Source organism: Alnus glutinosa, chromosome 3 (assembly GCF_958979055.1).
Source record: "Alnus glutinosa chromosome 3, dhAlnGlut1.1, whole genome shotgun sequence".
NCBI classification, from domain to species: Eukaryota; Viridiplantae; Streptophyta; class Magnoliopsida; order Fagales; family Betulaceae; genus Alnus; species Alnus glutinosa.
In genome coordinates this window covers 13824452-13851314 of record NC_084888.1, presented here as the reverse complement: position 1 = coordinate 13851314, position 26863 = coordinate 13824452, and the positions used below count along the sequence as shown (strand labels likewise).

General features: G+C 38.5%; 1 protein-coding gene and 1 non-coding gene across 2 annotated transcripts; both read left to right on the top strand.

Moving 5' to 3' along the window:
- The first annotated feature begins 6107 nt into the window (after positions 1-6107).
- LOC133862686 (transcription initiation factor TFIID subunit 12b) lies at positions 6108-25352 on the top strand. The gene is made up of 9 exons (XM_062298533.1): positions 6108-6968; positions 7497-7712; positions 8669-9241; positions 9351-9425; positions 10040-10118; positions 23924-23988; positions 24263-24298; positions 24391-24638; positions 24887-25352. The coding sequence occupies exons 1-8, from the start codon at positions 6267-6269 to the stop codon at positions 24571-24573; spliced, it is 1929 nt and encodes a 642-aa protein (XP_062154517.1). The 5' UTR covers positions 6108-6266; the 3' UTR covers positions 24574-24638; positions 24887-25352.
- On the top strand, positions 16175-16313 carry LOC133865113 (small nucleolar RNA Z247). Its single transcript, XR_009899644.1, has one exon. It is a non-coding gene; the product is annotated as a small nucleolar RNA Z247 (small nucleolar RNA).
- Positions 25353-26863: the final 1511 nt, after the last annotated feature.

Below are 26863 nucleotides of genomic sequence, written 5' to 3'. Positions count from 1 at the left end.
GTTGAGACACGTATCAATATTACTCTAAATATCAGGTACATGATGTGGAGCGTGTACGTTATTTTGGCTGATCGACATATAGTGGTGCCACTGTGATGACTCGTTTTATATTTTATAAATGTTTTGTACAAAAAACAAAAAAAAAAAAAAAAAAAAAAAAAAAAAAAAAAGGTCGTCACTTCATCTTAGAAATTTTTTCATCTCTTGATATCTTTAGGGTGACATGTAGGAGGGTTTCCTCTTAATATATATATATATATATATATATATATATTAAAACACCCATGTACAAGTGTGCCACAAAAAGATGTTAATTTTGTTTAAAAAAAAATTTAGGGTTCAGTGACCATCAAATGATCGATTTAAGGATCGAATGATCAATGCTTTCGTGCAATTTTTTTTTTTTTTTTAAAAAAATAAAAATAAATCTAGGATCGTGAAGCGAAAAACCTTATTTAGGAACCAAGGATAATACCTATGTCCTATTTTCTGCCCTTCAGATACTCAAACCTGAGAGAGAGAGAGAGAGAGAGAGAGAGAGAGAGAGAGAGAGAGAGAGAGAGAGAGAGAGAGAGAGAGAGAGAGAGAGAGAGAGAGAGAGAGAGAGAAGGTTTTCTTGAACGTTTTGCTCTTCATAGCTTGGAGCGCTTCTACCTTGGGGTAATAAGCTTTACCAAATTTCTCATCCTTATGTTTTCGTACATTCTTTTACCGTTGAATCTCGTACCTAAACGTGGTTAGCTATTTTTTCAATATTATGGGTTAAGATATTTTATATCAAGAAAGTTTGATTATTGCATGAGAAACATGAGCTTTAACATGGATTTTTTTATTTATTTATTTTAAAAAAATTTATTTATTTATTTATTTTTTAAAAAAATAGTCAAATAGTAGCTAGATACCCATATTGCATTATTTCAAACACTCTTACATGACTAACTAATAATGAGTTTTGATTTTGAAAACAGAAGCTATCTTTTTTAAAGCAGTGTATGGAGTTATGCTTGATTAAAACGCGTGTGTATGGTAGATGTGGTATATTAGGGCTTCTAAGATGAATAGGAGCCTTGCTTATGCATGAAATTAAGGTTTTAGCGGTAGATGTTTAGCATTTAACAAAATAACAGAGCGTCGAACGATCGATCCTCGAGGATCAAATGATCGATGCCGGCAGAAGATGTTAATTAGGGTTTTTTAATCGTATGATTAAGGTTTTAAGCATGATTAGGGTTTCACGTGTAAGATAAGGGTCCACCTTGTGGATTACATTTAATATTAGAGTATAATTTGCAGTGATGTGAAGTAAAGATGTCTGGAATCGAGGATGAGTGTTCGAGATAAGTAAATGCTTACGACACAATTGGATGTTTTATTATGCCATATGTAATTTAAACAATATATTCTTTAAATACATGCTTCTTAAATAAATATGTTATGAGCCTAAGGTTTCCAATAGATGTTTATAAGTGCACTGGAAAGAATAATCACTCATTGGAAAAAAAAAAAATGTAAAAAAGCCTTCTGATCTAACAACCGATTTTAAATAGCCATTTGAATTTCAAAGTGTGCTAAAGTGACCCATCAAATTACCAAAGTGTGTAAAAAATGCTATTTTTTTTATAATATTCCCTATATTACCATTGCCACGTGCCATATATCTCATTAAAAAATAATAAAACATTAAATTAAAAAATCGTGGAAAAAACATACAAAATTTGAACTGGTGGCTCGAGTTGCCACCCCATTTGGGCCAATGGGGGCATCTAAGCCACCCCTTCAGTTTTTTTCTTTTAAAAAAAAAAAATTAAAATTTTTAATCTTTCCTTGATTTTTAAATTATTATATTTTTTAAAAAATTTTTTTAATGAAATATATGACATGTGGCAAATGTATTATAGGAATATACTAAAAAAATGGCATTTCTAGCTCATTTTGGTAGTTTGGTGGATCACTTTAGCACACTTGAAAATTTAGGGGTTAGTTTAAAATCAATTGTTTGTTCAGGAGGTTTTTTAATATTTTTCCCTTACTCGTTATTTAATCGTGATAATTGCAAATACAGTATGGATTGTCATGTACATATAACGGGCATACGGTTATAAGGGCTTGATCTTATGGTTGAGAGATTTATGTTTGATATTTATCCTTGGATCCAATGATTTTATATGTGATTAGCGCAACCGCACTTGAGTGGCAGTCACAATGACGACATTGTTAATGCTGTGTATCGCCTAAGGCTTAAATCCGGTTAGACCACTAGCGATGACAGTATGCGTGGTTCACCGAGGCACCCGTGCCGTATTACAGGTCTTTCGGGATAGCACAAACCCTATTGAGAAGGAATCAAGGGCTCGAATAGACCAAATGGTTGAAAATTATAGATTATGTATAGTATTTCCGCTAACATCATTTCTGCATTAAATAATATGTGAATTGTTCCTAGAATTATACTTAGGGTCCGTTTGGGTTTGCGATTTCAAAAAGTGCGATTTAAAAATAAAGATTTTAAAATGTGTGATTTAAAAAAATGATTTTTAAAAGCGCAATTAAGCGTTTGGCAAAATCGCAGTTTGACCTTTAAAATTGCAGGTTAGCCTTTTAAAATACTGCGTTTTCAAAAAATCACCACATTGCCTGCAATTTGAATAAGCACTTTTTTGCGTTTTCAAATTGCAATTTTTTAAAAACGCAGTTTTCAAACGGTTCATTTTCTGCAATTTGATTTAAAATTGCACTTTTTTCTCTACGAAATCGTAATCCCAAACGCACCCATACTTTATTTCAAAATAAACTCATTTTCCTTATTGGCATAATAATGGATGTAACACTTGTCAATTTTGCAAAACCCATGAGATTTTCAATTACCAAAATTTAAGGAATACATTTTGATACTTAAGGCTTATCATATAACAAGTTCCTTGATAACACTTGTCAATTTTGCAAAGCCCATGACATTCTCAATTACTAAAATTCATGGACTTACACAACTACTTTTTTACTTGTTAAACACATCGAAGTTTTACAGATTAACAGGTTTGTTGGACAGTCCGGTTAGAGCATTCTGCTATGTGAATGACTTGTAGGTTCAGGTTTGCATAGCATAGTGAGATGATGTTGATTATTGTAGTTATTTTTCTTTGAAAGCTCTATGTTTGCATTGATGATAGGGAATGATATTGATTGACGATAATTTAGATGTAGCTCAGATCTTCTTTTTTGTTTTTTGCTATATTTTACTCTAATAGTTAGTGTTTAAGGTAGTAAATCCAGTTAATTACAAGTTAATTAGTATAGAGGCACTACGAGTAACACTTCGAGTTAATTATTTTAATGAATTAATTTGGAGACTTTTAGTACATAAAAAACTCTGCAGGACAAAAATGAGCTCGTTTGGTAAAAAATTTAAAAAAGGCTTCTTTGACTTTTTTCTTCTAAAAAATGCATGAGTTTTTGGGAAAGCTTGAAAATGAAACTTTTCATCGACAAAAGCTCTATTTTCCAACGTGGTTTCAAACAAGCTCATAAAATATTAAGGCTCATTGACATTAATCATTTCAGTCCTTTAATTGCCTTAAAATTATGTTGAATATGCCAAAAGGTTTCTGCCTATTGGCCCCGAAGGCTTGTTTAAGTGTGCGATTTTCTTTTGTATAGTTTTTTTTTTTTTTTAAAAAAAAAAATTGTGAATACCAAAGAAAAAAGATTTGAAATTATGTTTGGATGATTTAAAGAATGAAAAATAAAATTGGAAATACATGTTTGGGAAAACTAAATTGGAAAAAAAATAAAAGTAAAACTAAAAACTAAAAACTTAAAAAAGAAAAAAGGACAGGGTGGTTTTCGAGTCCAGCTACTCCTGAAACTTATAGGAGGTGGCCGAGCCACCGCCAATAGCTGGGTGTGGCCACTTGGGGTGGTCCGACCACCACCCCAGGTGTTGGGGTGGTTCGACCACCCCTTGGTCTTTTTTATTTTTATTTATTTTTATTTTTTTATTTTTTTTTTGAGTTGGGTTGAAAAAAGTTGAGTAAGGTGTAAGAAGTTGCCAAACATAGATTCCAAAAAAAAAAAAAAAGTTGAAAATAAACGGACATCCAAACAAGCCCAAAGTTTCAAATTACGCCTTCAATAGCTTGCCATTATCTAACCGTGTACTAAACTTTCACTCGTTGACCAGATCTGGTTTTTCCTTCTTTAGACACCATCTAAGAACCACTCCTAAATATTCGATCCAATCCATTAATAATTGGGTCTAAAAGCACATGCCCTACCTTTATCGGTCCAGTTGTTTCTTTGTGTTGTGTAGTCCATGAAACAAACTGATCTGGGTAGCATCATTCTATGGTGTTTAGGGCCTTGAAGCCCTGTTGTTGGGCTCTAAACATTGCTGTATTAGACAAAAGGCTTTTTGTAGTGTGAATAATAAATATGAAAAAAAATAAAAATAAAACATATTTACCCGTTCATACTATAAAAAAAATTATTTAAGTAGATTGTTTTCCATGAAGGTTGTTGTCCTCTTAAAATCTTTGCAAGAACTTTAAGGAACTCTCTCTAGGGTGGATGGCATCTTAGGAGTAGTTTTAGGGAATTTGAAACCAAGTTTTGACAAAAAGAAAAAGAGAAAGAAAAAGAAAAAAATTAATACAATTTTGTAAACTGTTGAACGACTGCTATATAATTTGATAATGTGGTAGTGAAATTTAGTCCTTTGATGAATGCTTGTAAAAAAAATAAAAAATTAAAGCTTGATTTTTACTGTCACGTCATTCCAGTTGTATGACAGCTGTATAAGAGTCTTATAAACAACATTAATCATAATCAAAATGGCGTGTGGTATTTTGTAAAATTAGTATGACCAAATCTCATTGTTGATTGGAGGGATTTGGGAGTATAATTTCGAAACTCCAATTTTGAGCACAATGTCATGCAAGTAGAGTAATGCTCTATATATAAGACTCACATCCCCTTTAAAAAAATAGAATTGATATATGCTGTTTTTCTTAATCTTGAGTAACTACAATTATATATGTTATAAATCAAATTCATCAACGATTGATTCAAAAGAGCAATCTAAGTTTAAAAGTTTATATATACAATTTGATTACCTGATAGTAAATTTAAAAATAAATACACATAAAAATTTAATTACACATTTGAAAATTTTTGAGAAACAGAAAAATTATTGTAGTAAAGCGGCCTTGTTATTGAAGATTGTGTGAAATTGCAAAATTGAGAGTAAAAAATACTACTTGATGAATGGATAATTGGAAAAGCACTGCTAAGAGAAAGGAAAACAAGTTTTTATTATTATTATTATTATTATTATTATTATTATTTTATTTTAGAAATGGTGTTTTGGATTATTTGTTGCTGCATTCGAATTATGCAAAGTGCAAAATCCTCATCAATAGGAGATTAATTATTTTTGGTTCCAAAAAAAAAAAAAAACAGAGAGTTTGAATTAGGAGATGAATTATAAAGATTTAAAATTTGACGGTGTGTTTGAAAATGAGATAACAATTTTGGAAGCGGGCATGTTTGACAAACTCTTTGATTATATTTTATTATTTTTGGAAAATATGTTTGGGTTAATTTTTGAAATTTAAATTCTATTCAAGTTTTATCAAACTTTTTCTAATTTTGTTTTAAGTTCTCTAAATCATCAAAACATAATTTTAGAAAATAAATTTTTTCAGTATTCGTAATTTTAAATATAATAAAAAAATAATAGAATACAATACAAAAAACATCACACATCCAAACGAGCCCTAAACTTTCATCTTATTTTTATTCATGGAAAACACCGTGAGAAGTAAAAGAGTAATGTTACATATACTTTTATTTTTTTATATTTTTTTTGTGTGACTTTTAAAATTACTATTAAATTAAAATTTAATAAAAATCTATACCAAAGTTAGTAATAATTTTAAAAATCACCTTAAAAAAATGTAAAAATAAACGTGGAGAAGTGAAGGTATGCACAATGAAGCCGATCTCACCGTACCATTGCTCATCGAAAGTCCTGGCACAAACTGTTGACTTTCCACAATTTCGAGTGGACCCACCATCTGGCCACCCCCATTTGACGACTTGTACGGCCCAGATTGAACCTCCTCCTCCTGCACCGTCCTTTCCCTCTCAGCCTTCTTCCCCCTTCGCGATCTCTTCTTCCCCTCTCTCTCTCTGTGTCAAATTGGAAGATGAATTAGGCTGAGCACAAGGAAGAAAACCCAGTAACCCGTTAACCCAATTTCTCCAAAGGAATGGCAGAAAGTGCAGTATCATCCCCAAAACACCTCCAACCCTCGAACCCCATCGACCCAACAACGGCAACGGCAACAACAACAACCACACCCTCAAACACCACAATTTCTCAAAACCCATCGAATTCTACGTCGAACCCACAGCCCATGCGCTCCCCTTCTCCCCTCTCCCACTCCCACTCACCTTCCATTGACCACATCTCCTCCCCTCCCCAAATCCCTCTCCCCCCATCCCAACAACAACAACAACAACAACAACAACCCCAGCAGCTCACCGCAGCCATTGGATTAGATTACCAGCAACAAAAGCAACAACCCCAACAACAACAATCCCAGCAGCAGCCACAAACTCTGGCCCCGAATGTCAACGCCATCTCGACTTACCAAATCCAGCAAATGCATCGCTCCCAGTCCATGACTCGGCTGAACCAAATTCAGCAACAGCAGCAGCAGCAGCAGTTCGGGGTCTTGAGGCAACAGCAGCAACAGCAGCAGGGGATGCATGCGAATGTGAATTTTGGTGGGTCTGGTGGGATTCAGCAGCAGGCCCAACAGCAGCAGCAGCAGCAGCAATTGGGTACTGGTGGGAACTTGTCGCGGTCAGCGCTCATAGGGCAGAGCGGCCAGCTGCCCATGTTGTCAGGAGCAGCCGCCGCGGCGGCGGCCGCACAGTTCAATTTGCAGTCCCAGTTATTGGCCTCGGTAAGAAATTGAATTATCATTGAACTCTAATTTCGTCTAATCAGCGTTTATAGTGTCCTTTCCTTGTTTTGGAACGTGAAATTTTGAGTTGGTTTTAGTTTTTAGAAGCAGGAAAAGGACGGGATTTGGAATTGTTTAAAGATGGTACCTTTGTGATTGTTCTATAAGATATGGCCACTTCTTGGGGGGAAGCCTTCCTGCACAACCATGTCATTCTTTTGCTTAACAACGAACTATTGGAAGTGTTTTATGATTATCGACCATGAATTGGAATTCCTTTGACACCAATCACATCCTAGAATATATAATCGTATATTTAAGTAAACTCGATCACATTATGAACAAAATTGACCAAATACATATCACTATGCCATTTTCCCTGTTTATGATTGGTTTGATAAATATCCAGTTTCTTCATTTTAATTATGCAGTACTTGGTAATTGATTCGGAAACCCATTACAATTTGTTTTTGTCTTTGAATTGAATATCATCTATGTCTAGTAAAACAAGTGAAATTGTGGGTGTAGCCGAGGCAGAAAGCTGGGTTGGTCCAAGGCTCTCAATTCCATCCGGGTAATTCGCCTGGTCAAGCTTTACAAGGAATGCAAGCAATGGGGATGATGGGGTCACTCAATTTGAGCTCGCAACTAAGAGCAAATGGAGGCCTCACTTATGCCCAGCGAATTAACCAGGGCCAATTGAGGCAACAATTGCAACAGCAAAGTCCTCTTGGCTCTCAACAGGTATAATGTTGCCTTATCTGTATCCTGTTGCTGGATTTGCATAAATGCTGATGGTTGTGCTTTTGCCATTTTACTCAGTCATCTCTATGTAGTTATATGTAGTTTCACATTTTTTCTTCATTGAACAAAATTAAGTTTCTTATGGGTATATGGACGTCATTATTTGTTCTATTAGGAAGGGTACATACTTTAGTTGTTTTTTCCTTTGCTTGTGTACTTCAGTTGACTTTTCAAACTAAGATATGTCAGTCTTGCTTCTGAAGTTTGCATTACCTATAACCCCAAATATCTAATAGATTAAATACATGAACTCTTTTTGGAAGAACTTTGATTTAATTTATGCTTTTGACCTAATTTTTAAAATTGGTAAGTAGCTGCTTTCTGCAATGGTAGGCGTAAGTGGTCATGTTGTGATTGACTTTCTCCTTGGATTCCCCAAATTCAACAACATTTGGAGATTTTTCCAAAAGTGGGACTGGGAACTCATTTACTAACAAAATCCCTTTTACATAATCATGTTATAATACCTTGGGGATACTTGAAGTCCTTTGAATACGAGTCATTCCATTGTGTTCTATGTAACTTTTGAAATCAGCTCTATTTGCTATCCCATACTATGTGCAGGATCATTTCCACAATTTAACCACTTTCTTCAACCATTTTTTTTTTTTTTTTTTTTAATTTTTTAAATCAAATTTGTTAATACTATCTCACGAGTCTACTTTCTGAAGATGAATCAAATTTTTTATGTGATGGATGCGCTTTAATGGGTGATTTTGTGAATTAATAGCTCGTTAATGTTTTTGATATTCTTGATTGATACAGACCTATTAGAAGATTTATTAGCTTTCGCAATCTTTTGCAATGCTGTTTTGCTGACTTCACTGTGCATGTTTTTAGATTTTAAACTTTTATGCATGATTATGACCTACACCCTTATATTTACAAACTTACAGGTTCAAAGCTTACCAAGGACGTCACCACTGGCATATATGAACTCTCAGTTATCTGGGTTGACTCAGAATGGACAGCCTGCTATGTTGCAGAGCTCTTTATCACAGCAACAGTGGTTGAAACCAATGCCACCAATCTCTGGTACTGGTTCAGCTTCATTCCGTCTTCAACAGCAGAGGCAGCAAGCCCTCTTGCAGCAGCAACTTTCTTCATCTACTCAGTTGCACCAGAATTCTTTGGCCCTGAACCAACAGCATCTATCCCAGCTGGTACAGCAGCAGCAACCAATGGGGCATCCACAGCTACATCAGCAACAGCAACAGCAACAGCAGCAGCAGCAGCAGCAACAGCAACCTGCACAACAACAATTGCAACAACAATTACCTTTGCATCAGCAGCAGCAGTATTCTCCAAGGATGCCTGGACCCACAGGCCAGAAGTCCATGAGTTTGACAGGATCACAGCCAGATGCTACTGCATCTGGTACAACTACACCAGGGGGGAGTTCGAGCCAAGGAACAGAAGCGACTAATCAACTTCTTGGGAAGAGAAAGATACAGGATTTGGTTTCACAGGTCTTTCCGCTGTTTCCAGTCTGTTAATTCTGTTCTTTTCCTTTTGATGTTGATTTTATATTGCTTTTCATTGCTCTGATGATATATTTTTCACTGTGATTGTGCTCAGGTAGATTCACAGGGAAAGCTGGATCCAGAAGTTGAGGATCTTCTATTAGAGATTGCCGATGACTTCATCGATTCTGTGCGGCTCTTTACTGTGGCAAACTTTTTTCTTTTATTATATTTTAGGATGCACATTCATGTCTGTAATTTCTGCTAGATTGCTCTGTAAGTTTCATTAGTTTTATTAATAATACTATAATATCTTATATTAATTTTCTGAAAACTAAAAATTTTGGTACTTACAAACTTATATAAACCTGAGTGTTATTCATCATGTTTCTGTATGCAGGGTTAACATGGATGTAGTTAGCATTAAATTATGATTACTAAAAAACTTGTCCAACATAGCGTAATGAGCTAAAATTTCAGAAAGAATTGCAGCCCTGCACTTCAATAGCTCCATCATTGGCATCTCAAAGTTTGAAATTTATCATGTTGGGTAGATATAATTTTATCTAGTGTCCCTGTAAGATACTTGAGTATATTTTCTTTTCTTCTTTAAGGAAATAATCTGGAGCTGGTATTACAGCTTTAGAACATTGTTTCTAGTTTGCAATAACAACTGGAGTTTGCCACTATAGTCTGTCTACCTTGTTGTCCCCTATACTTTGCAATGACATTTGTGGTTAACAATTTTGTGTTTTAGCTGAGATCATGATGGTCTTACAGATAAGGATTTGTATCTATTTGCAGGTTACCACATTTGCATGCAGTTTGGCAAAACATCGGAAATCTTCAACTTTAGAGTCCAAGGATGTGTTGCTACACCTAGGTTTGTGCTAAATTACAACATATTTCATCAACAAATTTCTCATGATATGTGTAAGAAAATGGTTATATGTAACACAAGAACTTCATCACTGATTTCTCTGGTTACCCTGACTGGCTGAAGTTTAAGAAGTGATAAAATCTCATATGATTTGAAAAAGAGTAGCTTTTGAATAAGTTTCTGATTCTGCATGCTGATTTGTTGGGGTGAATTCAAGTGCTATGACAAGTATTAGTTCTTTCACATAAATATCTGTTTGTCGTTAAATTTCATTTTTCATCTACTGACTCTGATTCGGGGTTGTTCTGATTTAAATTTTTATTGCGCTGAATACAGTACTTTTCTTTATAAAAAAGATATATAGAAATACCTTCTTGAATGCACAGCAGAGAACAATTGCTAAGTTTTCAGAACCTTGTTATTAGAAACACTTGTATGTAGTGAAAAGAAAAATGGATGGTCAACGATTGTCTCCACCTGTTTCCAGCCATGGGTGCATTTGCAATGTCAGTTTACCTGTTTCAGTTATGCTTTTAAGGTTAGCTGCTTGTCTTTCAATATTTGGTGGGTGGACAGAGAGTGCAACATAGAAGAGGGGCCATAGGGACTTGGCGTGTGTTTGTTTCGATGTAGAATGTTTTTTGAAAGTTATTTTTGACATTCTTCAGTGTTTGGTGTAGCAAAGAACCTTGGTCAACTGAAAACAATTTTCCCTAGTCAACGGAAAACTAAGCATAGCAGGAAGAAAATTATTTTCACTTTTAAAGCACAAACCATTTTCCGTGTGGCCAGCCTCGACCGCAGCTTGACTTTCTCGGTTGCATTGTTGAGGGCCTTGGTGGTCTGCATGTCCCTTGACCTCCCCTCCACTGTCATTGAAGTACTGTTGTTCATCCTCTTTCTTGATTGGGGGTTAAGAGTAAAGGGTGGCTTTCTAGGCGTCGACATTTAGGGTTATGGTTTTCCAAAAGAAGTGGGATTGGTATTGGGAGTTGGTGGTGCTGTAGAGGGATTGGGACTAGGATTGGGAGATTGGCTCGGGGTAGAGGGGTTGTAGTGGCAGCTAGAGCTGGCCAAAGATGGCGTCGTCGATGTTGTCGCCCTCGGTGATGGTGGGTGTTTAGTGTAAGTACACTTGTTAGAGGGTGTGAGGCAGTGGCATTAAGGTGTTTAGATGTGGTTGTGCTAATTAGCGGCTTCTTGGCAGATGTAGGTTTTTGGTGTTGTCTTGAAGTGGATTATGCTGGTTTAAGGGCTTAAGGTTTTACTTATCAAAAAAGAAAAAGAAAAAAAGAAAGGGCTTCAGGTTTTGGATCAGCTGTGTTGGGGACTTTGTGGTGATTTTATACGATCGGCATTGAATGGTAAAGTGTGGGTATGATTGTTGATTTTTGGTAATCTTGGGGCCTTGGGCCATAGGGTACTTTGAGTACTTGGGCGGTGGGTAAGGTGATGATGGTTGCTCGTGCTTGGTGATGGGTTTGATGTGTGGCTTATATCGATATTCGGTATTTGACCATGATTTTGGGGGCAATGGGAGTCTGTTCGTTGGCGGTGTCTATTTGTAGTGAAGTTCAATAATAAAAAGTCTCTAAAATCAATTTCAGGATGCCAGCTAAACAATGGAAAATTAGTATTTTTCCCGTAAATGTTTCTGATGAGAAAATGATTTATGTTGAAACAAAGGCAACCTTAGTTGTGGCTGGTTACTTGGGTTAGTAGTCGGTCTTTGCTGTTTGTCTGGTGTCTACCATTGTTCTTTTTGACCAACTCGTGCCTTCTTTTCCCTTGTGCTTCTCTCTCTCTCTCACACACACGCACACACAATTTTTTCTATTTATTTTTTAAAGTAAAGCACTTCATTAAAAGAACGCAAGGGGCGGAACCCAAGTACAGAAAGAGTATACAAGAAAAAACACCCAACAAAGACAAGAACGAGAAAAGAAAGCATAAAAGTCTACAGAGTTGGAGGTATTGAGAAAGACATTTGCAGAGATCGATTAACACAAGGATTTAAGAGAACAAAGTTGTAGGTCTGAACTCTTTTTCTCGCAATCCTTGAAACTTCGAGCATTCCCTTCTCTAAAAAAGCACCACATTAATCATGAAGGGATTAAATTCCAAATAATTTTAAGATCTCTCAGGCTGACCCTTCCTTTCCAATTGGCCAAGAGATCCACAACCCGTTTAGGCATAACCCATTCTAGTCCAAACATCTGAAAAACCAAGTTCCCCAAGTCTCTCGCGATAGTACGGTGAAGAAAGAGATGATCGAGATTTTCACCACTTGTTTTGTACATACAATACCACACCATCACTATAATGTGACATTTGCGAAAATTATCCCGAGTGAGGATTCTTCCTATAACTGTTGTCCAAGTGAAGGTCACTTTCAAAGGAGTCTTAGACCTCCATATGCTCTTCCAAGGGAACGGCGAGTTAGAATTTTATAAAAAGTTTTAACCTCAAAGAATCGTCTTTTTTCTTGGGGCCAGCCCGCCGGCGAAGCCGGAGTATTATCTGATTTATGTGGAGGGGGCACTTTACATGGGTCCGAAGTTTGCTTGACAATGGTGGGTATACGAAGTGGCCCTACCTTGGAGGGGTTCCTCGTCATAAAAAAAAAAAAGAAAAAGAAAAAGAAAAAAAAGAATCCAACATAACTTATCTTCACCTTCCCGACCCATCCTACAAGAATACTGAGTATGGAAGAAAGAAGTAACAAATTTCACCTCCCAATCATGCATTAATTTGATAAAATTTAAGTCTCAATGCACCTCAACGTAGACACTAGAGCATAGTTATCCCTTGTGATGCAAAACAGCCCCATAAAAAAAATCCTTTAGAGAGTGGTCTCCACACCAAATGTCATACCAAAAACTAGTTCGAGAGCCATTTCCCACCTCAACTCTAACAAAATTAGAGAAAGCATCCTAACCTCTCATAATATGTTTCCAAAGGCTCACCCCATTTGGCCTAGTGACAACATTAGTGCACCAACCACTCGCTAAAATACCATATTTTATATCTACCTTCTGTCGCCACATCATACCTCCATAACCACTTTTCTAGGAGAGCCTGATTGAAAGTAAGCAGAGCCCTAATCCCAAAACCTCCTAGATAAAGGGAGTACAAACATGCTTCCAATTAACAAGATGTAACTAAGAATCGTTGTCCAAACCACCTCACAAGAAATCCCTCTACAATTAGCAACACCAATTGGGATAGGGAAGAGAGAGAGAGAGGAAGTAGGTAGGAAGTTTGAAAAGTGTGCTCTTAATCAACGTTATTCGCCCACCCTTAGATAAGTAGAGCCTTTTTCACCCTACTAATCTTCTCTCCATTTTCTCAATAATTGTCTCCCAAATAGGTTTAGCCTTGAATGGAGCACCCAAAGGGAGCTCAAATATTTCATCGGCAAAGACGATACCCTACAACCCATAATACGAGCCAGACCATTCATATTCGACATTGCCAAGAAGAGCCAATTTCGATTTAGCCAAATTAATTTTCAACCTTGACCTTGCTTCAAAACAAAGGAACATAAGAGTATAAGGGTATCATAAACAAATAAGAGATGAGAGACAAATAATGAATCTTCATTCCTAGCCCCCACTGAAAACCTGAGATAAAACCCTCATTCACGGTGGTTGACATCAAAGTTGGGGGGACATAGGGTCCTCCTCACTCAGCCTACGAGAGCTCTTAGAAAAACCACTAGGGGTACCGTTAATCAGAATAGAGAAGCACACAATGGATATGCAATTCTCAATCTATTTGCGTCGTTTCTCCCCAAAGCCACTTCTCCTAAGTATTTATAATATGAAATCCCAGCTAACATGGTCATAAACCTTTTCCAGGTCCAATTTGCATAAAACTCCCGGATCACTAGATTTGAATTGACTATCCAGGCATTTATTGGTGACTAGAACCAAGTCCAAGATTTGATGACCTCTAATAAAAGCATTCCGAGTCTTCTAGTTGATCTTCTCCCAAACAATTTTCAATTTGTTTCCTAAGACCTCCACTCACCAGACTGATAGGTTAGAAGTCTTTAATCTCCACAACCCCCACTTTCTTCGGTATAAGAGTAATGAAAGTAGCATTCAAACTCTTTTAAATTTACCACGCTCATGGAACTCAAGGAAGACCTTCATGACATCTTCTTTGATAACATCCCAACAAGATTGGAAGAAGCCCATAGAAAAATCCTCTGGTTTCGGAGCCTTATCCCCATTCATGTCTTACACCACCTCCCAAACCTCCCTTTCCTCGAAGGCTCGCTTCACCCAAGTGGCGTCCTCCTCACTAATTGAGTGAAAAGGGTGACCATTCAAATCTGGTCACCAACTTATACTCGGTAAAGACCTGAGAGAAAAATTAGACAATATGGTCTTCGAAGAGATATCATCATTGATAACTAGCTTCTCTCGTATTACATCTTCTATTAGAATTTGCGTGGAAGAAATTGGTATTTTTGTCACCTTCTCTTAACCACAACGCTCTTTACTTTTGTCTCCAGCTCACCTCCTCTAAGAGCATAGTCTTCTCCAATTCAACTGTAGCCATATCCTTCCTAAACTTCTCATCTGAGAGAGGTCCGTGTTCTTCTAGCACATCCAAGCCTTTTATATATCAAGAAGAGCCCTTTTATTATTCTCCACGTTGCTAAACTCTGTTTCGTTCAACGTTCTTAAATCGACTTTCAGAGCTTTTAGTTTCTGAGCCAAAACATAACTAGAACAGCCAACAAAACAATAGGAGCTCCACAAGTGCCTCACCTTCTCCACGAAGCCATCTGTTTTCAGATTTAAATAATTTCTGCCCCTTTGGAAGTCACCACAATAAAAAAGAATTTGAAAGTGATCTGAGAGAACCCTAGGTAGTCTACTCTAAACAACGTCCAGAAAATGAGCCTCCCACTCGGGAGAAATGAGAAACGATCGATTCTAGACCAAGAGGGACCCTCCCGATCAATAGACCAAGTGATATTCCCACCGTGGAGAGGGATATCCATAAGACCTTGTTCAAAGATAAAATCTGAGAACTCCTCCATAGCAAGAGAGAAATTGGCCTCACCCAATCTCACTAGGGAAGCGGGTGATGTTAAAATTGCCCCAATGCACTAAGGGAAATCCCACCATATTAATGCAACTACAACACAAGACTCTCATTCCAAGTATGAGTCTTGTGCGGCACAATTCTATCCGAAAGTGGTTGATAAGAAGTCTATCTCATCCGGTCTCATCCAGACTCCTGGTTCTAAGCTAGAGTCCTAAGTCTAATTGTATGCTTAATAGATGGGAGTTAAAGAGTCCTACTTTCAGTATGTATAGGAGTCTTAATCTATTATGATCAGCGTGTATAGGAGTCCTAGTCTATTATGAACTCTTGTAATTCTCCTATAAATATTCAATGAATGCTTAGCTATAGAGTAAGGTTTTACAGCCTAATATATTTGTTCTATCATGGTATCAGAGCCAAATCATCGACTAATGTCGTGATCCATGGCTTCCGACTCCGAATCCTCTGCCACATCGGCAGCTTCTCATGCTTCACAGCATCCCCCACCACCCGTTCAGCCCCCTGTTATCTTTTCAGTCCCAAATATGAACCATAATCTCAGTATTAAACTTACCAAAGGCAACTTCATGGCCTGGCGAACTCAGATTCTTGCGTATATCAAAGGCCAAGACGCTTATGGCTTTCTTGATGGTTCTTCTCCACCGCCTGCCCAGACGATTCCCAATCCCAGCACTATTGCCGGAGCACCAGCCACCGTCGTCAACCCAGATTTCCTCGCTTGGAATCAACAGGATCAGATGATCCTTAGTATTTTAATTTCTACACTGTCCGAGCCCTATGTCGTCCATGCAGTCGGCTCTCCCTCGGCTTCTTCTCTTTGGAACACGCTGCTCACCATGTTCGCTTCTCAGGCCCGTGCTCGAGTCATGCAAATTTATTTTCAGCTCGCAACGGTCAAGTAAGGCAGTAGCTCGATCACCGAGTACTTTCAGACCATCAAGACACTCGGTGATACGCTTGCGGCCGCCGGACAGCCTCTCAATGATTTTGAGAGCGTATCCTTTCTCCTTAAAGGACTCGGCTCCGAATATGATCCTTTTGTGACGTCGGTCACAACCCGAGTCGACCCACTGTCCTTTGATGAACTTTATGGCCACCTCCTTGCTTATGAGATGCGCCTCGAACAACAAATCCCAATCATTGATGTTCCCCAACCTGCTGCACACATCACCACCCGCAATTCCACCTTTCGCGGGCGAGGCTTCCGTGGTCGTGGCGGTCGTCATAACAACCGGAGCCGTGGGTCGTTCAATAGCAACAGAGGCCGCGGTTCCTACTTCTCCCCGGATGCAGCTTCTTCTCGGCCTTACTGCCAGATTTGTGCCAAGCCCGGTCACACGGCAGTTCGTTGTTACTACCGTCAGGAACAACTCGAGGCATCCCAACAGCACGAGTCATACCAGCCATCCAATCCACAGGGTTATTACTCCTCCCCTGTACTACCAGCCGAGGACCTCTGGTGTCCTGACACCGGTGCAACTCACCATCTCACCGGACACCTTCAGAATCTCAATTTGGCTCAAGAGGCGTACCACGGCCAGGACCAAATCCGCATAGGTGATGGAACAGGTTTGAATATTTCTCATACTGGTACTGCACTTCTTCCTTTGTCTCGTCGTAAGTTCATCTTAAATCAACTTCTGCACGTCCCCTCTATTTGTAAAAACCTTTTGTCCGTTAGAAAATTTGCCCTTGACAATTCAGTTTTCTTTGAATTTCATTCTTCTTATTTTTTGATCAAGGACAAACAAACCGGGATGCTTCTTCATCACGGGCACCTTAAAGATGGCCTCTATCAATTGCTTCCTTCTCCATTTAGTTCGTCGTCGTCGTCGTCAATAAATCAAGCTCTTGTTGGTGAACGCACCACTCCAGCCTCCTGGCACAAGCGCTTAGGTCATCCAGCTTTTCGCACCGTTCAGCGTGTCTTGTCTCAGTTTAAACTTCCAGTTATTTCCAATAAGGCCCAACTTTTTTGCTCTGCATGTGCTCAAGCAAAGGGTCATCAATTGCCTTTTTAGCCAACTATCTCTAAAGTTTGTAAACCTTTACAATTAATTCATTCTGATGTATGGGGACCATCTCCTACTATTTCAATTAATGGAAATTGTTATTATGTTTAGTTCATTGATGTTTTCACTCGATATACATGGGTTTTCCCTATTCAAGCAAAATCTGATGTCATGCCCACTTTTCTTCAATTTCAAATCATGGTTGAACGTTTACTTAATCATAAAATTATAAGTGTTCAATCTGACTGGGGTGGTGAGTATCGTAATCTTCATCAATACTTTCAATCTATGGGTATTACTCATCGTCTCTCTTGTCCTCATACACATCAACAAGAAGGATGTGTAGAACGTAAACACAGACATCTCATTGACACCACTTTGGCATTGCTCACTGACAGCCATCTTCCCCAAAAATATTGGGATGAAGCTTGTCTTACATCCTGCTACCTCATTAATCGCATGCCAACTCCCTTGTTACATCATCAATCTCCCTTTGAAAAACTTTTCCATACACCACCCGACAACAATTTCCTAAAAATCTTCGGATGTGCATGCTATCCAAATCTTCGTCCCTATAACTCTCACAAATTTTCTCCTCGCTCAAAAGAATGTGTCTTTCTTGGGTATAGCCAAAATCACAAGGGTTATAAATGTCTCCATCTAGAATCTGACCGGATGTACATCTCTAGAGATGTCATCTTTCATGAAGACCGGTTTCCCTTTTCCAAGGTCTCTCCTATTTCCGAGTCTCCCAGTGTTCCTCTTCTTATTGTGCTTCCTCCCTCATTGTTTCCTCCTCCTTCTACCACTATATGTCCTCCGGCCTCTCCTCCAATTTTATCTTCTTCTCCTTCTCACTCCTTGTCCACCCCTGATTCTTCAAATCATTCTCCAGCAGTTTCCAGTATGCCTTGTTCCACTTCCTTTGCAGATCAGCCTCCTGCTCGAGTACACTCTATGAGAACTCGGTCCATGAACAACATTGTGCAGCCACGGCAACTAATAGATGGTTGAGTTAGATATCCAGCTCCTCAAGCTTTAGTGACAGTAGCTTCTCTGGCCAGTTGTGAACCCACATGCTACTCCAATGCTGCCCTTATTCCAGAACGGCGAAATGCTATGCAAACCGAGTTCAATGCACTTCTTCAAAATCAGACTTGGTCACTTGTTCCTCCTCATCCTTCTCATAACATTGTGGGATGCAAGTGGGTTTTTAAACTTAAAAGAAAGGCTGATGGTTCCATAGAAAGACACAAAGCTCGCCTTGTAGCAAAAGGGTTTCATCAACAGGCTGGGGTGGATTATGGAGAGACTTACAGCCCAGTTGTGAAGCCTGCAACAGTTCGGACAGTCCTCTCTCTAGCCTACTCAGTTGGCTGGCCCATGAAGCAAATTGATATCCAGAACGCGTTTCTCCATGGGTTTCTTTCTGAAGATGTTTTTATGGTGCAACCACCAGGTTTTGTTCATCCTAGTTTTCCTAACCATGTGTGCAAACTCAAAAAGGCCATCTACGGCCTCAAACAGGCCCCATGAGCCTGGTTTTCAAGACTCAGTGACAAGCTAATTCAACTTGGCTTTGTGGGATCAAAAGCGGATACTTCTCTTTTTCTCTATCGCACTGAGACAATCACCATGTATCTTCTTATTTATGTTGATGATATCATCATCACAGCCTCAGATCCGGCTGCTATTACCGAACTTTTACAACTTCTAAGTGCAGATTTTGCTGTCAAAGACCTAGGTGATCTCCATTATTTTCTTTGTGTTGAAGTCGTAAAGATGGATTCGGGTCTGCTGCTCTCTCAGAAACGTTATATCATGGACCTTTTGAAGAAAACTAATATGCATGAAGCAAAACCAATCACCTCTCCAATGGCTTCCTCCTCAACTCTCTCGGCATTCACAGGTGATCCAATGGACGAACCATCTCTCTATCGAAGTACGGTTGGCTCATTACAGTATCTCTCTCTCACTCGGCCTGACCTAAGCTATGCAGTAAATCGTGTATGTCAATTCATGCATCGTCCACTCAAGCCACATTGGCAAGCTGTCAAACGAATCCTTCGGTACTTGAAGCATACAATTTCTCATGGCCTTCTTCTTCATCGCAACTCTCACAATACCTTACAAGCATACTTCGATGCTGATTGGGCCGGATGTTCAGATGATCGCCGCTCTACAGGTGCCTATTGTGTCTACCTTGGCTCTAATTTAATCTCCTGGAGTTCACGTAAACAACCGACAGTTTCAAGATCCTCCACTGAGGCCGAATACAAAGCAGTTGCAAATACCACAGCAGAACTTCTTTGGATACGTGCACTTCTTCAAGAACTCAGGATTGGACAGTCTACTCCACCAATACTTTGGTGTGACAATATTGGAGCCACCTACATGTCGGTCAATCCAGTCTTTCATGCACGTACGAAACATGTGGATATCGATTTTCACTGTCCGTGACCGAGTTGCTGATAAATCCTTAGTGGTTCAGTTTGTTCCAAGTTCGGATCAGATTGCTGATGTTCTTACTAAGCCCCTTGTTTCCGCCAAGTTTCAAAACTTTTGTTACAAGCTCAACGTGCGATCTCTCCCGTTGATCTTGAGGGAGGATATTAATGCAACTACAACACAAGACTCTCATTCCAAATATGAGTCTTGTGCGGCACAATTCTATCCGAAAGTGGTTGATAAGAAGTCTATCTCATCCGGTCTCATCTAGACTCCCGGTTCTAAGCTAGAGTCCTAAGTCTAATTGTATGCTAAATAGATGGGAGTTAAAGAGTCCTACTTTCAGTATGTATAGGAGTCTTAATCTATTATGATCAGCGTGTATAGGAGTCCTGTCTATTATGAACTCTTGTAATTCTCCTATAAATATTCAATGAATGCTCAGCTATAGAGTAAGGTTTTACAGCCTAATATATTTGTTCTATCACACCAGCTGATCAAACCTGCCAAATCCTCCCATAACAGCCAATGGTCCACGTTTGAGTTAGGGCCATAGAAACTGGCGAAAGCCTACTAAAACTGGTCATTAACACTTCTAAATTTACATGCAACCGAGAAGCTACCCACAGAGGTTTTGAATTTTTCCATAACTCTCCTATCCCAAATCAATCAAATACCACCAGAAGCCCCCTAGAATCAAACTGACACCAATGTAAATGTTGACCACTCCACAAAGTTCTGCACAATATTCCTAGAAATCTGCTCTAATTTAGTCTCCTGTAAAGCCACTATATCAACTTTCCACGATTTGAGGAGATTTCTAATACACATACGTTTATTCATATCATGCAACCCTCCCACATTCCATGAAATAATTTTTGGCTTCTTAAAGGAACATAAGACACCTTCCCTCATCTATCTCCAGACTTCTAAACAGAATCTTTTGAGACATAATTTATGGAGCAATTTAACCTCTTCAATTCCCTACTACCTTTGAGCTAGAAGGAGAAGCACTGCTCAGAATATCTTTCTTGCGAGTGGCTTCAATAGATGTAGAAAGCGCCACAATCTCCTTCTCAAATTCATCGCGAGGCATTCCCATAATTTATTAAAACATTTGATCTTTTTTACCCACCCCGAGGTCTCTTGCTCATAAAACCGGTCTCCTTCGATGTTACCGGAGGGTAAACATTAATCGGCTCGAAGAAGATTGGCTCACTCCATGTCGAGTTAACCAAAGCCAGCATCTCATTTTCACACTCTACCCCATAACCCTCCACTCCCCCAGAGTCGGAACATGAAGCAAATTCCTTTCCCAAGCAACTAGCCTCTACTACATGATCAGCCAAAGAGGGAGCTACAGCATGAGATACACCAAGGCATGAGCCCTTCCTAGCATCATAAACCTCCAGCTGGGTCAAGCCCTCCCGCACCTGCTCTTGATCCACGCCACAACCCTCCCCTCTCCGAAACACAAGGGATGAAAATGAGGTCCGTGGGTTTATATCAGGGACTACAGCCCTCCTCCCCTTCCTCAGAACAATCGCCCACTTCTCAGATTTGGCCACACCACCAACACTGACACGAGCATCACCTAATGAGACATAAGCATTATTACTCAGTGTCAGACCCTTGCCCAAGGACCTAGCAATCCCCATATCCAAGGACCTAGCAATCCCCATATCGGGAATAGAAAGCCCAGAGATAGAGTTTGACTTTGAAATTTCAAGCAACGACTCCTGGCTAACAGAACGTGGTGCCTCTGGCAAAAGACCTTCGGGCAGTGGGTTCACTGAGATAGCAGCAAACAAATTCCCCTCCCGAAACACTTCAGAACGATTCACCGAGAGCTCAAAGATACGCGTCATGGCTTCTAGTGGTTCCATGGTCTTGGAGGACAGGATTGGCGAACCTGTACCCACACCCATACAAGACAACACCAAATCCACATACCAACCTACACACTTATTGATAGATGCCTTGCCTTTTGAGACACCTTTTCCGCAATTGACATCGGGAGAGGTCGTTGACTGCAACACAACAGTCTGCCTTCCTCCTTGATCTCCTCCACTGCAGGTGGTTGATACTTGCGACGGATCTTCCAGAGGAAGCACGACTTGAACAGGATGGCTACTTGGGCCCGAACTTGCATCTTGGCCCGCAGAGGAAGACCCAACTCTCGCACGTCTTTTCCTGTGTGAAGTGGGTTTAGGGTTGGGCCGGTCGGACGAAAAGAGTGGGTTCCATTAAAACTGGCTAAGCCTTTTACACTGGGCTTCTGCCCAACAGCAGCATCCAAGTCTCCCTCACAGCCAAAGGGGCCTTTTCCGGATGCATCTTTTCTATGGGCCAGAGGATGTGGGACTGGGCCTCACTCATCAACTGTAGAGATAGGATTGGATTTCAGCCCACCTGCAGCAAGCCTCTCACGATATAAAACCAGTGGGTCCTTACCCTTGGCCGGACCTTGAGCACCTCCAATTGCCCTCCCTAACGAGATGGACTTCGGCCCAACAGCTTCCCAGTTCACAGGGGCTAAACTGTTCGCATCACCAACAGGGCATGGCCCTCCTTGCTGGATTGGGCTTGAGCATCAAAGCAGCAGTGCCCAAGCCCATAGCATTCATATTCAATAAATGGTCGATTTCCTTTAGTTGGATCAAGAGGTCTCTCAGCATGCGACATTTAATGTTATCACTCGACGTGTCCCTGGCGCCACTCTTGCAAACTAACATGCGGCAAAACTGGGATTCTTTAAGATTCCATCGCACTGTAACTCCACCTCTGAGCCAGCAGGAGCGAAATTACCTGATGTGCCCCTGTGGTAAGTGTTGGATACCGAAAATAACACTGACCCAACAAGCGCCTCTGCATATGAAAGCTTGCCACCATCTGGGCTAGGCCCTATGCCTGACGAACGGCCACCAGTTCGGGATTTTCTGGATGTCCTAACACTGTACAAATCGCCATAGGCTGAGTGGAAAAGAAAAGAAAACAATGATTTTGCGCAGCTCGCAGGCGAAAGTTCTCCAGTGTCCAACAACCAGGATGCATGGATTTTACCCAAGAAAATTGATCAAATAAACTCCTCTACATCTTTCGTAAATCCGCACAACAGAGGCCCCCTCCTCTAGTTCAAACTTGAACATCTTAGCTTCAATAAAAAAAACCTTCTCAAACTCCCCATAGCAGCTGTCTCGAAACCCCCTACACACTCAGAAACTGGCGCCAAAGCCAGGGGAAGCTTTAGACTTACACGAGACAATGGGGCAAGAGAGACAGAGGTCAAACTAGTATTTGTTGAGAAAAATATATTGTCAGCAACTTTAAGAATTGGACAAAGTATAATAAGTGACTTGGCTTCTTATTGAGCCACACACACAATTATAGTGCCCACTTGTTTAAATACTAAGTTACAATGGTATAGATATAAATATCATTTCACAGTTCAGGATCAATTATTCCTCATATTTTGTGATGAAATAATGGCCCTTGCCTAGAATGTGGTACCTTGCCAGCCAGACAGATCCTTCTGGCTGGCTAGCATTTAACTATACCAGTTTAAATGCCAAGTTACACTGGTATAGATATAAATATCATTTCACATTTTGGGATCAATTATTCCTCATATTTTGCGATGAAATAATGGTCCGTGCCTAGAATGTGGTACTTTGCCAGCCAGACAGATCCTTCAACTGATCTGTAACTCTTTCTTGGCATACAGTTTAATATGATGGCATACCCTGTCTTTTCAGGTGCCTCAATAATTTGTTAAAAATTTCTGAGTGGTCTGTCTTATGGGATCCAAATATCAAGAGTGAGACCCAACATAAAGATATTGACTTCACTTCCTCAAACTGACCTTACACGACAAGGTATCTAGCACTGGAAGAAATGTTGTTGAAGTACTGGCTTTCTCTGTCCTCCCATTGTTGCTGGAATCTCTATTGTAGCTATCAGCACAGAATTTTTTTACATTTAATGTTATTTCAGTTTCTTTTTCACTTGGTCTCTGCTGTGATTAAACAAGAATATCTAAGAGGCTTGTGGGATTGATCTCAGGGGTATGTTGGTATTATTTCCAGGAGCAAACTCCAGGAAAAAACTATATGCTTGGACAGAGTAATATTACTGCGATGTAGGACTAAATGTATTGTTGATAAGCGTTAATACTAAAACGGTGTTGATCTTGTTTTCTCTATAATATTTCAAGCGAAGCAAAATGGAACCTCAATAACTCTAATGCATGGAAATATTTTGCAGAGAAAAATTGGCATTTGAACGTTCCAGGATATTCGACTGAAGAGCGGAAGTACCAGAGCAAACCTGTGAGCATCTTCCATTTGTTTCTTCAGATTGTTAATACGTGACATGATCTAACATTTTGGGTGTATTTGCATTAAAGAACTATTTGAAGATAAAATACGAGATATTTTAAGATGAATTTGCAGTATGTGTTTAGTTTAAATTCTAAATTTGACATTTTCCCTTGATAAGTAAATTCTAAGTTTGACACTTGCTTTTGCAAATTTAGTAATTCTATTTTCAAATGAAATAACAATTGAAAAATATATTTTGATTCTTCAAGTTAAAATCATGCAGTTATCAAGTGATCTCCACAAGAAGCGTCTTGATGTAGTAAGTTCCTAGTATCTGTACATATGTTTCATCTAAATCCTTCTGTTACTTAGCACTAATACCTTGTCATTTTACGCTAACAATTTGTTCAGATTCGCACATTAATGGAATCCCCACACTCTGAAACAAATATTAGTAACTCCAAAGAGATGATAAGACAGGGACATAGTAATCCAGTTGGTGCCAACTACCTGGCACGACCTTCCCTGAGTTCAGAGCAGTTGGTTTCGCAATCAACTGGTCCCCAAATGCTGCAGCAGATGACAAGGTTTTAATGGATATGCACTCTTGATTCTTGTTTACTTCAAGCTGATTGGGTATAACTAATGGACCTCGTTTGGTAAGTGTTCTCCGCATTCGGGTAATGAACCTATTGCCTGAAGTTGCATGCCATCTTTTGTGTGCTTTATGTTATTTGTTAAAATGATGCATGGTCAAGAAGTCTTAAGAATATGGGCAATGTGGTTACTTGGTCTGTTTAAAACTTATTCGGATTAATATGCACGACCATTTGTGTTTTGATGGTTGCTTGTTTTTCACCAGCATGCTAAATCTACTACTCCTTTCAATTGCTTCTTTGTATCACAGGATGGATGTGAATACAGATTGCCAAAAGCAGTAGCTGTAATTACTTAGCAACTATCTAAGACATGAAAGTCAGCTGGAAGAGATCTCAGCAGTTTACCGTTTTCTATATTGTTTTATCTCTAGATTTCTGATCGTTTTTAGTCGGGGTGATAATTCATGGCCCATAAGGTGAGCTCGTGCCTCCATCAAAGCCCGTTTACCAGCTGCATAATAAGAAGCAGGTTGGGTGGGCTTTATATTCTACTCGATTTTTTTTTTAACTGAGATGTATTTTGCTTCTGAATTTTATTTTCGCAGTTTGCCTTGTATTGAAAATAATAATTGTTTAAATAGTTTGAAAGTGTAGATTTATCTATACCCAGACGGTTGGTTGTCTAAATCTGCCTCTTTGGCTATTTCTTTTGCCTTCAACGAAGATAAAAGAGGACCAAATTTCATGTCAATTTTGGTCTTGCCCTTTTAACCTTCTCCTTTCTGTTTTTAGTTTCTTCTCCCTCAAAGAGAACGTGGTTTAACCTTTCCTTTTTCTTCTTTTAAGGCTGTTTGGTTTAGTGTGATGCTTGTAGTCTTAAGTTATAAGTGCTTGGTAACAATCACTAATGTGGTGGTACAACAAATATTTACGAGCCGTTTGGACGAGGGTAATGTTTTAGGATTCTTGAACGTTATCTCGTTTGGTAGCACTTAAGTGGGGGAAATTCAGAACGAGGGTAATCTTTTAAGATTCTTGGACGTTATCTCGTTTGGTTGCATTTGAGTGGGGAATTCAGAACGATTAATTAATTAACTAATATGAATGCTGCATCCTGCTGGTTGTGATTTTGATATGACAACATTTTTTCCTTCCAGTAAACTCCTCTAAATTTTAGGCCATTTCGAATGATATTGCCTAGAATTAAAAAAAAAAAAAAGAAAAAGAAAGTCATGTCGAATAATGGTAGCATTTGTAATCGGATATATGGTTGTTACTCAAGAGAGCCTTATAGTATTTATAATAAAAAGACACACACACATACATATGTGGTAATTGGGACTCCCTTTGTAATTCCAGATTGATTTTTGGACTTGCAATGTGAATTGGTTAGGAAATAGTTATTCTATGTAATGGGTTTTGGTTAGACGAATGCAAATAAAGATTTAATTATTGGGGTGTGTTGTTCAAAATCATTGCTTAATTCAAGGCTTGGATGGAGCAAAAGGAATAAGATCATCCATATCCTCTTTCATCTTTTATCTTGATTGTTAATAACTCTAATGGTTATGAGCTTGTACGAACAAAACGTAAGTAAGGATATTTTGAAAAAAAATAAATGATTGAGAACTCTATGCTTTTAGTGCCTCTAATCTTGCCTCAATAGCTCTCCTTATTTACTCTAAATTTACTTTTGTTAAAGCAACTCCAACTAAGGCAATCATTGTAGATGTTATATAGATTTTAGTGATGAACGAGTAAGTTGCATTACCGATCCCTTTGTCGATTATGACAACAATCACATTGTTAGAATATTAATTAAATAATTAAATTTATTCTTTTTCTATTTTAAGTTTTTAAGATAAATAATGAATTTTTGAAATGAGAATTGAATTCTTATTCTGTTTGAGAATTTTGAGGTTTGAAATTTTAAAAAAAGTTGAATAAAATATGATTTGTTTAGAAAAAATTGAATAAAATATGATTTGTTTTTGAAAAAAGTTGAATAAAATATGATTTGTTTTTTAAAAAGTTGAATAAAATATTATTTATTTTTGAAAAAAGTAGAATTAGAATCATATTTTGTTGTCAAACAAATCATGTTAAAATATTATTTATATAATTAAACTCACATTTTCCTATCAGCTTAAGTTTTTTGGATAAGAAATAATTTTTTTTAATTATTATTATTTTTTAGATGAGTAACAAAATTGCAAAAACAAAACAATACAAAATAAGAAACTTACATAAATCAAATAAAAGACCAACCAAAAAGAAAAAAGAAA

Bases quoted from the DNA above. Each gene is read 5' to 3' on its own strand.
- LOC133862686 (XM_062298533.1), top strand. From the start codon at position 6,267: ATGGCAGAAAGTGCAGTATCATCCCCAAAACACCTCCAACCCTCGAAC. The intron at 10,119-23,923 runs GTTTGTGCTAAA...AATATTTTGCAG, and splicing joins GGATGTGTTGCTACACCTAG to AGAAAAATTGGCATTTGAAC. The intron at 23,989-24,262 runs GTGAGCATCTTC...AAAATCATGCAG, and splicing joins GGAAGTACCAGAGCAAACCT to TTATCAAGTGATCTCCACAA.